The sequence below is a fragment of the Planococcus citri genome, chromosome 2 (genome assembly GCF_950023065.1).
Source record: "Planococcus citri chromosome 2, ihPlaCitr1.1, whole genome shotgun sequence".
Classification (NCBI taxonomy): domain Eukaryota; kingdom Metazoa; phylum Arthropoda; class Insecta; order Hemiptera; family Pseudococcidae; genus Planococcus; species Planococcus citri.
The window spans coordinates 25,726,024-25,742,879 of NC_088678.1; the positions used below are offsets into that span (position 1 = coordinate 25,726,024).

Consider the following 16,856-nt stretch of genomic DNA (forward strand, 5'->3'; position numbering starts at 1 on the left):
TTGAGTTAAAATTAATACGATCGTTGATACTGCACGTTAAAAGAATGGAATAAGGTTGAAGATTTTTTTGGTAGGTATGCTGTTTGATGGGTACTCGAAGCGAGAATCAAAAAGGCTGGGTAAATTTCCCTCGGGCTTTGTGGAACGAATGATAATATTGAAGTGATTAATTGAATGCATGTGTGACTATACAACGAGTATTTGACTTCTATATTCTTTTATACCTCATCATTTTTTTTTTAAATCATAATTAGGGGTTCTTATGCTGCATTTCTTAGGGATGTTGAGATCTCGATTTAAAAATTGGCTTGTTGGAGAGAGCTTTGAAAATTTGATTTTTTTAACTTTTTCTGGAAATAAAATCAAAATAGGCAAAAATTCACATTTAATCTGCAATTCCTGGAATTTCGCAGTAATCACGTGAAACGGTCGAAAGGATGTTCAGTAAGCACTGACCAACGTTATAGATCCTGAAATTCATTTTTGACCCTTCCAGAGCCATTGAAAATTTCTGGAAAAAATTGGAAAACCTATGGAGGCTGTAGAATGGTCCCAAACTAGTAGACCTAGTTGTTGACGTGTGGCAGTTAAATTGAAGGAATTACATATTCACATTGGTTCACTTTTTTAAAAAAAATCCAATATTTCATGTTGAAAATCATCTGTAGTAAAACAACTCTTTTTTAATTTTTATAATTTTGAAAAATTCGTCAATAATTATTCAAAAATTAATTTTAGAACCTGAAATGACATGCTTTTTTGATCTAGTTTATTTTCGTTTTTCGTTTAAATCGGATAAATTTCTCTTGTAAAAAATTCTGTAGCATTTGAAAAGCTTAAATTCGAACTTTTACGATGATTGTCCAACTTTTCATAATAAGAAGGCACTATTTGAAAATTTGAAAAAAAATTTATTTAGATTGAACAAACTAATTTTTAAAATGAGATCTTAATTCTCTTTGAGAAACAAAAGTCTTCAAATTCAGTCGAAATTCAAAAAATTTGAAAAAATTGAGTCATTCATGAATTGTTATGAATTTAAAAACACAATTCGAATATCAGTAAATTTTTTCGATTCATTCTCTCTAAATCCTATTCCTCATCAGTGTCCTCAAATATGTATGAGTAGGTAAATTATTAGGATGTATTTCCGCCCCTACCCCCTCTTCCTTCCCACAAAAAAGGTCAGCAGATTTTCACCAAATTCAGGAAAGACCCTCATTTTGAGTTTGAAGTTATGTACATACGACTCGTATAAAAAATTTTAGCTCCTGAGGTGCCTCTGAAAGGTGGATATGAGATCTGAAAGAAGGGGCATTTTTGAAAAAATGGTGTTTTGCAAATTGGTTATTTTTGGATGAATTGTGTTTAAAGAAATTTTTTCGCGAAAGTTTTGCATTAATGCCAAAATATTCCAAGATGTCGTTCCTAAAACTGGGGAAATATTTTGGAACATCCAATGGGGCAAATTTTTTGGTCGTAACTGCCAATTTCAAAAAAAAACCAGCCAAAAACTTATGAAATTTTTTAGGTTTTTTCGAAATTTTCAATGATGATTTAAAAATTGGCACCACTGAGTTGCAAAATATTTTCCGACTGATCTCATAATTTCATTCTTAGTGCCATCAGTCTACGGAAATTTCAAGGAGTGGCTGAATAGTAGGGCGGAGAGAGGATTCAAAAATGTGGGAGGTAAGTAACTCTAAGGCCTTATAGTCCCCTTACTGTGATATTTATTTATTTTTTGCTCGGGAGCATTTTTCCTGTTGCTCGAATCTGCCTAATAATATGAATCACTCTGAAAATTCACATTTAAGAGCAAAATCGAGTAGCATTTTTCTATATAATCCTTGGAGTGAAAATTTGCGTTCCAGAGGAATATTTTATTTATTTTTTGACTAGGAGCATTTTTGATGTTGCTCGAATCTGCTTAATATTGTGAATAGTGTTGAAAATTCATTTTTGAGAGCAGAATTGAGCAGCTTTTTTCATCCCTGGTGTAAAAATTCGTTTTCTGGAAATGAATTATAATAATGTATTTCTCGGGAGCATTTTTGTTGCTCGAATTTGTCTAATATTATGAATTGTATTGAGAATTCACATTCATGAGCAAAATCGAGCAGATTTTTTTCATCCCTGGTGTGAAAATTCATATTCTGGAGGAGTACTGGAATGGCTGTTTGAGCCTTTTTGACTTTCCATCGTATTGTATACTATCGTTCTGTTTCAAGCTATATAATTTTCTTCATCTACAACGTTTGAGTCTTCCATTCAGCTCATCTGTCAGTAAAAATTGAAGTAATTTTGTGGTCGCTTTCAAGGATCGTTTTCTTTTCTTATCCACTTTAAGAAATATCCTATAACATTTTGGCAAAATTAATGCGAAATATTTGCGAAGAAAAAATTTTCAAAACACAAATTCGCCCAAAAATAAGCGATTTGCAAACTTATAAACTCTCTGAATCCTAGAAATAGTCTTGGATTTTGACGAGAATTGCATTGCATAAATCGATGCAGAATCTCAAATAAAACTTTCTATTGGGATTGGACCGTTTTCGCCACAACAGGTTGAGTAGCAGCTGAAGCGAAAAAACCACGATTTCTTCAAAAATGTCCCCTCTTTGAGGCCTCATATCTCCTTTCTTGGGACACCCCTGGATCTAAAAAATTTTCCGAGTAACTTTCAACTCGGAATTAAGCTATGTACTGAATCTGGTTAAACTCTGTCGACTTTTCCCCCCACGATCCACCCTAAAGTAGTTCAGGTATATATCGTTTTTTTAAAAGAAAAAAAGAAAAAAAATTGAGAATAACAGGTTCAAATATGGTTCAAATATTGACCAATTTTTTCATGCGATCCATCAGTGCTCACTGCCTTGCCCATTTCATGCCGTTCAATTAAAGAAACAAAAAAAAAAACACGAGTTACATGTCGATTTCTATTCTAATTTGAGATCACTAAATTCAAATATCTTTCATTTTTTGGATTTACGAAAAAGTGAGCAGGTACTGACTGAATAAAAATCTGTTTGAATTCTGCAACTGAGATGGGATATCTATATTATAATGTACTTAAACCATCAATACTAACGAATAAAATAAAACCACAATCACATACCTAACTGCAGTCTCTCTTTTATAATTTCTTTGGGGGGGAGGGAGGAGCAGAATGGCTCAAACTCAAAACCAATCCAACTTCCAAGTAAATATGCCAACACAGAGTGGTCTCTAATCTGAATATATTGCCATCATAACCAGTTTACTATAAATCCATCTACCATTTTACCTCCTTGCACACGAATACCTTTATCTACCTACCTATCTTTCCACTGATAAATTATAACCTCTCGATACTGTATCGACGAAATAGCCTAAAACGGTGCATAAATTTTAACCCCTCGGGTACCTCAAATGATTTTTTCGACGTTACATACTTCATGGAAATTATAGGTGCTTGGTTAGCACTGCAGAGAAAGGTATTCGCGAAATTTTTCTAATTAATAAGAACCGAACTAAGGTGTATTGTTCTATATTGATAATTAATGTGGTAATTCATCTAACAGAGTTTATTGGCAGCTGAGAAACAAGCAGCCAATAACCTTTTTGAAAGATGCCTATTAGCGAGTAAGGCGCAAACGATGTTAATTAATGACTGTATGTACAAGTACCTAGAGCATGTGCACATCATTCGTATAGTATAGGTAGGCAAAGGCATCTCTTCGTACATATACGTATGTCTACTATGTACTATAATGACGAAATGTATTATCACGAATATATGTTATAGAATATTTTGAGGTAGAATAGAGAAAGACATATAGATAATACTATGCAGAGAGAAAAAAAATCACATAATAAACAATGGAGCGAAGATGCTGTCAAGTATACCGGAACGGTGCAGGTGCGCAGGGTGCAGGTAGTTGAGAATAAGATTGGCTATTACAAATACCTAGGTACATCGCATCGAAGGTTACAGATCTGTGAATTTTTCGATAAGAAGGTCCAAAACCTCCAATTCTTCAAAGCCGGCAACGACCTAAACAAGCTGTTAATTTCGTACATCGATTCTTATCTGATACACAAGAAAACTCGCCAGTCATTAGCAATTACCTTTACCTACGTAGCAAATCGAAATTACAAAACGGTATTTTTTTTACGAGTATTGTTTTTTAAACGAAGCAATTAGACCTTTTCACACGTTTTTTTTTTCGTCGTTTCTTTTTAAACTGAACCTTGATGTGTTGTATAATCATCAACAAGTAGGTACTCATGCTTACTGTAAAGTCTACCAATTCCACTTTTTCCCCCTGTATAGACACACGTATCATGAAGTTAATTTGTAACGTTGGTCTTCGTTGTCTTATAGGTACGAAGGTACATATAAAGTAAACGAAAAGATGAAAATCAAGGTACCTTTTGAACTGTTCGGATGATAGAACGAACGTGTTGTATTTGTGTGTAAACGTCAAGTTGCACGCTATATTCATTTAGGATTGAATTTTCAAGAAACTAATTAGATAAGATTTCATCGCAAGTGATGAGTATACCATGCAAACTATACCTACCTATACAAAATGCTATAGAATTGGATTTTTCGCCTAGGCCCCTGGGAGCTCCAGGAGAAAGCGCCATGCTGAGCAGGGAGCACTTGAGGAGGTTGTAGGGTTATCGAATATGTAAACATATTAATCAATCGAATAAGTACTTAATTTTCGTGAACTTTTTTTTTCTCAAGTTGAAGATTAAACAACCTATAGTGATGGATTCTTGACGTTCGAATTGTATTCGTACTTGTATCTATACGCGTAATTAATTAGCATGGCGATCGCGAGACTGATACAATGTCCGGTTACCGAGACGACTGTTATTTATTCCATCAACGGAAGTGTTAATTTAAAATACAAGTTTCCAAAGACTCGTTTCCTTCCGTGAATATTCGATTGCGAAGAAAGATACACCGATGACAGATTAACGCTTAAGTTTGTTTTGGCGATTGAAAAGTACGTATCTACGCGAGAGTAGGTAATTTCAAAGTAAATGAGGAAAAAATCGCTACTGTTTGAAAGTTACTTGGCTACTTATAGGTTTCTTTGAAGAAAATCGTGGAATTGCGATAGATCTTGTTGAGTTGAAACTTGAAAATATTTGAGGTTTTTTTTTTTGTGGAAAACATGAATTTTTTGGAGTTACGAAATTGACCATCAACATCAACTCGATCTAAATTAAAGTTGATAGGTTTTCTCATATTAGAATGGATTGTGAAAAAAAATGTTGGAGGATTTTTACCAAATTCAAATGAGACCTTCATTTTGAGTTGAAACTCATTCAGAAAAATGTTTGGCTCTGGTGGTGATCTTGAGAGGGGGAAGATGGATCCTCAATGTCAAAGAGAAGGTATTTTCGAAAAAAAATCGTGATTTTTCGCTCCAGCCTGTACCCAACCTGCCATCAAAATCTAAGAGCTTTTATTTTTGGGTAAATTCGTGTTTTAAAAATGTTTCCTTTTCAAATGTGTCGCATTAATCGAGTTAAAACATGAAAACATATCATTTCTGATGCGGAGGAAATATTTTAGAACGCTGTGGTGCCAATTTCTTAGCCATTATTATTGCTACCAATTTCAAAAACCGAAATAATTATAATCGAAATTTTGAAATTAGTCATAATGACCAAAAATTTGGCACCACTGCATTCCTAAATAGGTACCTATGTATTTCTCCAGTTTCAGAAGTTATATTTATCCACGTTTTGGCTTGATTAATTTGAAATATCTGAGAAGAAAAAATTTTCAAAACGTGAATTTACCCGCAAAAATAAGCAAATTGAAAATGTTTACTGCTCAGTAGAATGTTTAAAGTGGTTTTGGATTTTGATGGCAATGGCCTAGACGTTTTTTTATCGAGCATGCCCCCTTTTTAAGAACCCATACTTCCTCTCCAGAACTACCTCTTTTTTTTTCTTTTTTTTTTGAAATTCTGTCCCCCTCCAGTACTTATCTCTTTAACCTTAATTTTCGGAGAAGATAATTTAAATTGAAATTTTGAAAAATTGAAAAATGTGTTCACTTTGAAAATTATTCCTCAAGTAGATATTTTAAAAACGTCATTCCATCATGAATCAGAAGAGTAGGCATCGTAACGAAAAGTTGCCTGTAGATCCATTTCACTGCCTCTCTTATTACCACAAGAAGGACTACTGTGGAAAATCATTCAAAATAGATTCAGAATTGTCTAATGATATATTTTATAATCGATTTGTACCTGGAAATTAACCTAAGATCAGATTATAACTTCTGAACCACCTAGAAATGTATCAACTTAAAAACGCAGATTTAAAATAGAAGAATTAACCAAAAAATGATTTGGAAGTCTATTACAAACAGAGAAAAATAATTATCAAATGATTTATTTCTCAAATTTTTGGAAAGAGCATAGTCTAAAACCCCCAAAACCAAATTTTCAGCTGTCCAAGTTCATTTTTCGATTTTTGGCGAATTTTTGAAAATTCAAAATTGGCTGTTTTTGGCGATTTATGCTTTTTTTTTAAAAAAGTACATACGTACTTGATCAATAAAAATGGTCAAAATAAGTCTGAAAACTAATATTAATTACCCAAATCCAAATTTCATCATTTCCAGCCATTCTGCAGCCTCCAGCGCGATTTTTCAATTTCTCCAGAATTTTTAATTTGCTCCAGAAAGCGTGAATATGAAGTTAGGCAGCTAAAAATCGAATTGTACATTACACTCGACCTGTTTAACGAGTTTATTCACATTTGAGCCGATTTTGAGAGTGAGACCTCAAGAGTGGTTTTTAAGGGGTCACTCTCGCTCCAAAACGGCTGGAAAAGGTTGAGTTTGCGTTCCGGGGGTCAGTTCTTGAAGTAATACAGCGATTTACGCAAATTTCAAAAATTTCCTCACAAACGGTTATTTTTTGATTTTTTTGATTTTTTAATTTTGAGAAAAGCTAGTCAAAAAACCACTCTTGAGGTGTCACTCTCAAAATCGGCTCAAATGTGGATAAACTCGTTAAACAGGTCGAGTGTAATATACAACTCGCTTTTAACTACCCAATTTCATATTCACGCCTTCTGGAGCAAATTCAAAAATCTGGAGAAATTGAAACATCGCGCTGGAGGCTCCAGAATGGCTGGAAATTGTGAAATTTGGATTTGGGGGGTTAGTTTTGGACAAAATACATCAATTCGCGTGAATTTCAAAAATTTCCACACAAACTGGAAACTTTTGATTTTTTGGATTTTTTAATTTTGAAAAAAGCTGGTCAAAAAGTCACTTTTGAGGTGTCACTCTCAAAATCAGATCAAATGTGGATAAACTCTTTAAACAGGTCGAATGTAACGTACAACTCGATTTTTAACAGCCCAACTTCATATTCACGCCTTCTGGAGCAAATTCAAAATTCTGGAGAAATTGAAAAATTGCGCTGGAGGCTCCAGAATGGCTGGAAATGATGAAATTTGGATTTGGGTAATTACTATTAGTTTTCAGACTTATTTTGACCATTTTTATTGATCAAATACGTATGTACTTTTTAAAAAAAAGCATAAATCGCCAAAAACAGCCAATTTTGAATTTTCAAAAATTCGCCAAAAATCGAAAAATGAACTTGGACAGCTGAAAATTTGGTTTTGGGGGTTTTAGACTATGCTCTTTCCAGAAATCGCGGTCCCGTTCAAAACAAAGTGTGACAACCTCAAGAGGTTCCCTGTGTTACAAACATTTTAGTGCCTATTAAAAATTTCGATCCAAGCCCTCCCTCTCCTCCAATTTCAAAAATTAGATTTGCAAAAGCCCCCCCCCCATTCAGTTTTCTGTGATTTTCATTAAAACTACACCAAATACCTGGAACCTCATTCAAGAGGATAAGTAAAAGTTGTTCACAATCAAAAAAGAAACTCATACACCAAAAGTGCACTCCTTCATTACCCCATTTTTAGGAGGTCCACTTCCTCGTTCAAAAAAGTCCTATAGGTAGAGAAATTTTTTGACCGAAGTCGTCCTTTAAATACGTAAGTATGTATATAGGTACTAACACATTTTAGAACCATCAATTTAAATGCACAATAAATAAATTAATTACTTACTTAATTAGGTACCTACACAATGTATATTAAGTATTTGGACTTTTTCATTTTCTCCTAAAAATTTATTCTCTTTTTCTATTCCAGCTTTACCAAACATCAAACGGCTACTTCGTCATGACTCCAGATAAGCTACGTTTAAGCGGCCTTACCAGCGGAGTATCCGGCGGCAAAAAAGACTACCATGTCGATACGTATTCTCAAAAACAATTGCTGTTAACCCCCGAAGAAGCAGTTGTCAAAATGCACGGCGAAATAGAAACCGTACGAGATGGAAACGTAACGCATCAAGCCATCCAGACGAATTTAGCAGACGTGATTTGCGGCGGTGGGTATTAGCTTAGCTATTGTATGTACTACTAAACTCGATGACAAGATATTCGGAAAATGCGACGATCAATTATCGAGCTTATATAAGTTATAGCAAACCGATTGTAGGTACCTCTACCTACCATAAGCGGTAACCTTGAAGGAGATATTTGACGATAGGCGTTGATAATTGTATCAATGTAGTGTGACGAACTCACGTTGACGTTCATAAGCATTAGTCTATGGTATGGTATAATAAATGCCATTATATTTACGATATGTATTTATATGATGTACAGGAAATCCAAACGATAAAATTTTATATCCACGAGTCTCTTCTAAGATGCGATCAGGGTATTCGGCTGAACGACTTGAGAGGAGACATTCGTTGAGGTTTTTCGGACACGGTAGAAGGAGGTCGCAATCGCTACAAAGAACCGGATCCTTCAAACATATAGATAAAAGTGACAGATTGCAGAATTGCACTGCTAAAGAATCGCCGGCTACTTCCGAAGATATGACCAGTAAGTACACAATGTCTATACATAGACAGAGAAGATGATAATTCAAGCTTACCCCTCTACCTCTACCTACCTACTATAGCTATAAGTAACATATCATTGTGATATTTTATCCACGTATAAATTCAATGATGTGCGCAATACGAATGCATAATTTTTTACTACTTTGCTAACTTTTATGCTTATTTATAGGAAAGCACACGTCGCTGTTTTCGCGATTATTCAGACGTAGTGGTAGAATGCGTAGAGACGATTCGCCTTCTCCTATCAGCAGACCTACCTTTTCGGCACAGTTCCCGCCGGCCGAATGGTTCAATCGGGGAGTCACACATTTGCATTCAGTTGGAACCCAGACTACATATTTGGTTAGTATCGATTATCGATGGTGAGGTAAAATGTAAAAATGCCCTGACGATGCCTTCCACCCTGAAATTGCCACTTTAGTGTTCAAATGGAAAAGTTAAAAGACGATTTTGGGGGTTTTAGTGATTTTGATCATTTATAAGGAAAGGTTCAACATCATTGTACCCAAGATTAAAGTCCCCAGTGAATGAGCGAAACAAAAATGGTAACCAAAACTACTGAAATTGTCAATTAACTAAAACCGAAACCAATATTTTGTTACTTGTAAAAGCCAAAATAATACATGTAAAAATCAAAACCAAAATTAATTCTTTCCTGTTTTGTTTTGTTTTTTTTCCGTGATACTTGTAGTTTAACTTTGGCAAAAATGAAAAAAAATAATTTTTTCCCCCTAAATTTCCAAAAAAAATCCTATGTACCTATGTCCTGCTGAAATTGCCGGAAAAACTTGAGTTTTGGTCAAAATTGTCAAAAAATTACATTTGTAAAAAAAAAAAATAATAAAAAGTTCTGGTTTTGAAAAATTGACAGAAAGGCTAATTTCTGTGCAAAATACCATACAAAGTTCTATTTTTTATTTAGGTCAAAACTGCCAAAATTGTCAGAAAGTCACAATATTTGACAAGGATGCTAAAAAGTCTTGTTTTTTATGTGTTTTTCCTCAAACATCTAGCTAAACAAAAAAGCCTGTTTTTTTTTGCTAAAATTGTAAAAAGTTTTTTTTTTGGCTGATTTTGCCATAAAAAGTCTTGTTTTCTGTGTATGTGAAAACAAACATGTTTTTCGCCAAAATTTTCGGAAAAGTCTGATTTCTCTGTCAAAATAATTGTCAAAGGTTTTTTTTTTCTGCTCAAATTTTCCGTACCTAAAAAGCTAATTGACTTGCTTACTTATGTGAAACAAGTTCTTTTTCACGACAAAATTGTTGAAAAAAGGTCCCACTTTTGTCAAAACTTTCAAAAAATCTTTGGACAAAATTGTCAGATTATTCATTTTTTTCCAATTGTAGAGAAATCCTCAGTTTTGTCAAAATTCTCAAACAGGTGTGATTTTTTAAAAAAAGTTTTACCATTTGCAAAAATTGTCAAAAGGTTCTTAATTCTTTCAATTTGGGAAAAATCCTGTTTTTCGTTAAAATTTCTAAAAAAAGGTCATATTTTTCCAAAATTGTCAGAAAAATAATTTATGACCAAAATTGCTAGGAAATAGATATTTTTTTCCAATTTGTAATTATAAGTTCTCAGTTTTGCCAAAATTGTCAAAAAGTTGTGTTTTTTGTCGAAAAAAAAAATCCAATTTTTTCCCCAAAATTGTCTTAAGATCCTTTTTTCTGCCTAGATGTGCCATGAAAAGTCTTGTTTTCTCTGTATTTTTGAAAAAAGTCATGGTTTTTATCGAAATTTCCGAAAAAAACCATACTTATTTTTTATAAAATTGTCAAAACCAAAATTACCGGAAAAAGTACCATTTTTGGCCAAAATTGTCAGAAAGTCACAATATTTGACAAAGTTGCTAAAAAAGCCCAATTTTTACAAAAAATTGTGACTTTTGTTTAAAAAACTGTTTTTTTATGTGTCTTCCTCAAACATTTAGCTAAAGTTCTGTTTTTTTGCTAAAATTGCAAAAAGTCTAATTTTTTTGCCTGATTTTGCCATAAAAAATGTCCTATTTTCTGTAATGTTTTTCGCTAAAATTTCTCAAAAGGTCTGATTTTTTTGTCAAAATCGGCAAAAATTTGTAATTTTTTACTAAATAAAGTCTTTTCTTTGTCAAAATTATCAAAGGTTCTTTTCTCTGCCCAAATTTTCCGTACCTAAAAAGCTGGTTCATTTGTTTACTTTTGTAAAAAAAAGTCACACTTTTTTGCCATATCTGTCAAAAAAATCTTTGAACAAAATTGCCGGATTATTCATTTTTTTCCAATTGTAGAAAAATCCTCAATTTTGTCAAACTACTCAAACAGCGGTGATTTTTTTTAAAAATTCTTTCTTCTGCCTAAATTTGCCATAAAAAGTACCGTTTTCTGTCTATTTGGGAAAAATCTTGTTTTTCGTCAAAATTTCTGAAAAAGGTCATAAGTATTTTTCCAAAATTGTCAAACAAGTGATTTTTGACCAAAATTGCCAAAAAATAGATATTTTTTTTTTGAATTTGTAATTAAGTTCACAGTTTTTCTAAAATTGTCAAAAAGTTGTGGTTTTTGTCAAAAAATCCAGTTTTTTCTCCCAAAATTGTCATAAGATCCTTTTTTTCTGCTTAAAACTGCCATGGAAAGTCTTGTTTTCTCTTTCTTTGGAAAAATTCACGTTTTTTGTTAAAATTTCGAAAAAAATCATGCTTATTTTTTCCAAAATAACCATAATTTTTGGCCAAAATTTCCAAAAAAATGTTTACTTTTCCAATTTGTGAAAAAGTTTTTGTTTTTGAAAAAATTGTGAAAAATTGTGATTTCTGACCAAAAAATGCGTTTTTTGCCAAATTGTCGTAAGATTCGTGTTTCTGTCTAAATCTGCCATAAAATACATACCTAGGTATAGTCCTGTTTTCTGTCTGTGTGAAAAAAATACATATTTTTGACCCAAATTTCCGAGAAAGGCCCCATTTTTTGCCAATATTGTCAAACAGTCATAATATTTTGAATTTTTGACAAAGTTGAAAAAGTTTAATTTTTTCCAAAATTGTTAAAAAATATCTTTTTTTCTATTTTTTCCAAAAATTTTAATTTTTGTCAAAAAATCCTGTTTCTTTTCAGAATTATTGAGGGGCTTTTTTGTTGCCTAAACCTGTCATAAGAGCCCTGTTTTATTCTGGCTGTGTGAAAAAAGGTTATGTTTTGTTACAAAAATTTCCGAAATAGGTTCTATTTTTTAGCAAAATTGTCAGAAAGAGCTCATTTTTTTGAAAAAAATTGTCGGGAAACGTTTCATTTTCTTCCAATTGCCAAAAAGTGCTCATTTTTGTCAAAATTGTTACTATTTTTTCGTATTGACCATTTTCGGATTTTAGCAAAAAATTTAAAATGGCAATTTTTGAGCAAAAAACTGCAATTTTCAAAAGATTTTGAACTCAAGTTTGATTTATTTTTAAAAAATAAGTAAGTAAGGCATTTAATAGATACGAAATTCTCTGTATTTTGTTTTGATTAATAATATTTGGATGCCAGTAGATCTAATTCATAGCTTGCCAGATTGCATTTTTCAAAAAAAAAAAAAAAAAAAACTTAGGGTGGCTATACATTTGGGCATTTTACCTATTACCTATCTATTGATCTCATTGCATAATGAACAATCCCTCCGCACATATTTTTTACTTTATTTCATAAATAATATATTTTAACGTCTTTCTTACAGGCACCCAGCACAGACACGTTACCAAAGAGATCCTTCAACGAATACGATTTCGACGAAGACCTCTCACTGAACCAGGACATACTACACAAACGGCATTTATCGGCGTTCGGCACACCTCGTATGATCCGTCGTACATCGCACAGCGCCACCCTACCTCGTCGATCGTTGGCCAAAAAGTCATCCTTGTACAACGTATCCTCAGATAAAGAGGCCAGCGCCAGCGCCAGCGCTAGCATCTCGAGAATCTCCTCACAAACGTCCGTCGTACCTAATCCGTCGATGAACGGCGATACTTGCGATACACCTCGTACCAGTTCGCATTCGTCAATCGCTTCTTCGGCCAAGACTGTAATTAATAATAAAGAAAATCATAAAAGCTGCGCATCGCCTACTCACAAATCGCTATCCAGCGCTTCGTCCGGCTACAATTCGTTACCACGAAGCGATTACGGTAGCGTTAGGAATTCTCGGCTGAATCGTAGCTCTAGTAAAAAGAATCAGCAGGGTAAGAATAAGGCATCGTCGACTACAACAGCTGCTGAGTCGGCTTCCTCCAAAGTACCGGAGAGCTCTATAACTTTTCACGTTTCGGCCAAAAGTAGCACTCAAGGGATATCGGATTCGTCGACAGGTTCGACCGGCAACGAAACGAACGCTACGACGATGACGACTACCATAAATAGTGGAAATAAGACGAAAATATTCCTACAGCAGCATAATACACCTACACGTTCGTTAATTACGTTCGAGAATAGTACGCTGGATAAACGTAATTCGGAAAAAGACGCTGGTCACGATATTATCATCGTGAATCAACCTTCTTACAACAATAATAACGAACAGTCTTACGATGGGAAGTTACTGAAACCTGCCAGACCAACATCTTTGTACGCCGAACAGCAAAATAATTTATTAAAATCAAACAAACAAGCATCCAGGATACTGGAAACTCAACTCAGAATGAAATACCCATCAACCGAGACCATTCAGCTGGAGGAAAAGTCACTAGAAACCATCAGCAAAGATAAACGCGTGAATAACGAAAAGTGCAACGTTTTGCACGATTTAGACTCGTGTAAAGTTCAATCGACCAAGAACTTGTACGGTTTCGGCAGCGAGACCGAACTGAATAATGCTAAAAACACTTTGTTATCGCAGAACTCAAACGTAGTATCGTTGGATAAAATAAATAATCTTAAAAATAATAATTTGCTCAACGACGACGATATCAAAAGCAAATACCATCGAGATACCATCAACAGCGAACCTGCTAGTCCGGTCAATTGCGAATTTCGTAGTAAACGTAAATTCGTCGGCAACGATTTAACCAATAAGAATTCCAACAACGAAATCAGATTAGAAAAGGATTTGGATAGTTTGAATTTGGAAGACTCGAAGATCCGACATTTCGCTGATTTCCCTAGCTTATCTGATTTATCGCTTAGGTTTACTTCGATAGCTGCGCAGAATATACTCAAAGGGGTTAGTTTTAATTCGGTTGATACTTTGGTCGAGGTGAATATGGCGGCTGAGAAAAAACGTAATTGCGATTTGAGCATTAGTACTGATCTAGGAATGGTGTAAAATTGTACCAGTCGTTAGAGGTATTTTCATATCTATCATCATCTTTTTTATGGGGTATTTTTTTTTACAAATCTGAAATACCTAGGTACCTATAGTACTAATGCCAATTGTAGTCTATGTGTTCTCCGTCCATTCTCCCACCAAGTACAAGTTTTAAAATCTTTACTCGATAAGTTCTGTATAATTGTAATATTTACTCGTTTATATATTATTATTAATCAACGAAAAACGTAGCCATGTAACGATAATTTTTTTTTCTATTTAAGTGTTCTCGAGAAGCCATATTTGTATTTTAGAAAAATCAAAAATTAAAATCAAATTTATAATTGTTTTTCTAGTGCACATAAAAAAACAACGTTTCATTTGTACGTATAATTTTAATGTAATTAAATTCTGAATTTATTCCGTGTGTTTTATTTTACTTATTCGTCTTGAAATTAAAATTTAAACCGATTGAGAAAATTGCACCTATCGAAAGTTTACTGGAAACTTGTCAAAATGGCTTGAAAATGTACAATAAACTGGTTTAAATTATTTAGTCTACAATCCAAGAGCGAAAAAGTGTCATTTGAGTGAGCCGTTTTTGGGGACAAAGAAAAGAGCGGGCTTTTCGTTAGTACATTATTAGAATTCAAGAAAATGGACATTTCGGATTTTTTGGCCGGCACAATAGGGAGCTGGAGCCTCAAAACCCCCATTTTTCGAAGTTGGTCGGGGACAATTTTTTTTTCTAATTTGGTAGAGGACACTCTCCCGAGTATAGATATATATTTTTTTGAGTGGGCTCCGGCACAATTGCGTTCCAGAGCTGCACAAAGGCAATTTTTTGCCAATTTTGGCACTTTTTCACATAAAAACGACTCTGTGGAAACAATACGGCCTTCGGGACAAAAAATACGCATCTACATGATTGCATCCACTTATTCCACGCTGATAGAGACCAACTTTGTGAAAAACGGCCGGCACAATGACCCGCAGTGAATTTTCAAAGTTACGCATCCGGGCCATTTCATATAAAAAAAATGGATGTATGACATTTTGACAACGTGACCGTGCGACCTATCAAAGTGGGTTAAAATTTCGCGAGAAAACCGAAAATCTAAATGAAAATTTTTTTGAGCACTTCATGAAAATTTTGAGTTAAAAAATTGTATGAATCATTTCTCAAGTAGGTACTTTCAGTCTGTTGTAACATGTGACCTATACAAAATGGTTAAAATTTTGCGATGAAACCGAAAATTTCAATGAAAATTTTTTTTTGAGTGTCTCATGAAAATTTTGAGCTAAAAAATAGCATGGATCATTTTTCAAGTACATACCTACTATCAGCCTGCTGTAACATGCGACCTATCAAAGTTGGTTAAAATTTCGCGAGAAAACCGAAAATCCCAATGAACATTTTTTTGAGCATCTCATGATTATTTGTTCGGATTGGTCTCTAAAACAATCCATCAAAAGCTGCACCCCGCAACTTGAAGGCTACCCCCTCCCCCGCAAAAGGTCATTAACCTTTACAGATACAGGTGTTTCGGCTGTATCGCCGAAATGAAGGGTTCGAGAGGGAAAATGTTCGAACAAAAATGGTTCTACGCAAAATTTCCTATCAGCATGACCAATTCATCTTTTCCCAAAATGGCGATTTCACCCTTAGTGAGGAGGGGGTAAAGTTGTCAATTTTATGAAAATTGTTTTGAAAAATGAAAATCGACAATTTAAAACGTGAACTCGATTCACGATAGACTCGAAAATATTTTGACCGAAGTTGCACGCTGCAACTTGTTTGCTACTCCCGCAAGAGGTCATTAACCTTTGTCAGTCTACTTTTATCGGCTATATCGCCGAATACCTAATGAAGGTTCAGAGGGAAAAAAGTGATTGAACTAAAATTATTCTTCGTCAAATTTCCTATAAGCATGACCAGTTCAGTTAAAATAAGTATATTAATTTTCGATTTTTGGTGAAGTTTTGAAAATCAAATTCAGGCCAAAAATGAGAAAAAAAATCAAAATTTCACCAAATTGAGCTATAAAGCTGAAATTTGGGACATACTTACACTATTTTTGACCAGCCAAATCGATTGGAACGATTGCAAACCGTTTTGAGCAGTTCTGGAGCCTCCAGCAGATTTTTGAAACTTGAAATTTCCACAAAATGTACCTTCAAAAGCAGTTGGAAAGCTAAAATTTATTCTGTAAACTAATTTCAACACGCTAAGGAGTCGACTGCACGTAGATTTCAAGTTGTTTTGGAGCCTTCAGCGAGTGTTTGGAAATTACTGGAGCCTCCAGTAAATTTTTGAAAGTTAAATGGAGTTGGAAAGCCGAAATTAATTCTAAAAACTAATTTCAATACGCTATGAAGTCGACTGCAGGTGAATTTCAAGTCGTTTTGGAGCCTCCAGCCATTTTTGGAAAATTACTGGAGCCTCCAGTAATTTTTGAAACTTTCCCCAAAATTTGATCAAATGGGGTTAGCAAACCGAAATTTACTCTGCAAACTAATTTCAATACAATAATATGAAGTCGACTGCATATGGTGGTTTCAAGTGGTTTTGAAGCTTCCAGCTACTTTTTCGAAATTTCAATTCTCCTATAAACACCATGAAACCTTTCAAAAAGTCACTGGA

General features: G+C 34.0%; 1 protein-coding gene across 2 annotated transcripts in view; it reads left to right on the forward strand.

The window, feature by feature from the left end:
* The window catches only part of knockout (Stork-head domain-containing protein knockout), a 155,450-nt gene extending 140,817 nt beyond the window's left edge, over window positions 1–14,633 (forward strand). For both annotated transcript variants that reach the window (XM_065349326.1, XM_065349327.1), the window contains exons 5-8: window positions 8,191–8,431; window positions 8,712–8,936; window positions 9,126–9,298; window positions 12,647–14,633. In XM_065349326.1, coding sequence (XP_065205398.1) covers window positions 8,191–8,431; window positions 8,712–8,936; window positions 9,126–9,298; window positions 12,647–14,230 — 2,223 coding nt within the window. In that variant the 3' untranslated portion in view covers window positions 14,231–14,633. The remainder of the gene's footprint in view (window positions 1–8,190; window positions 8,432–8,711; window positions 8,937–9,125; window positions 9,299–12,646) is intronic.
* The last annotated feature ends 2,223 nt before the right edge of the window (window positions 14,634–16,856 follow it).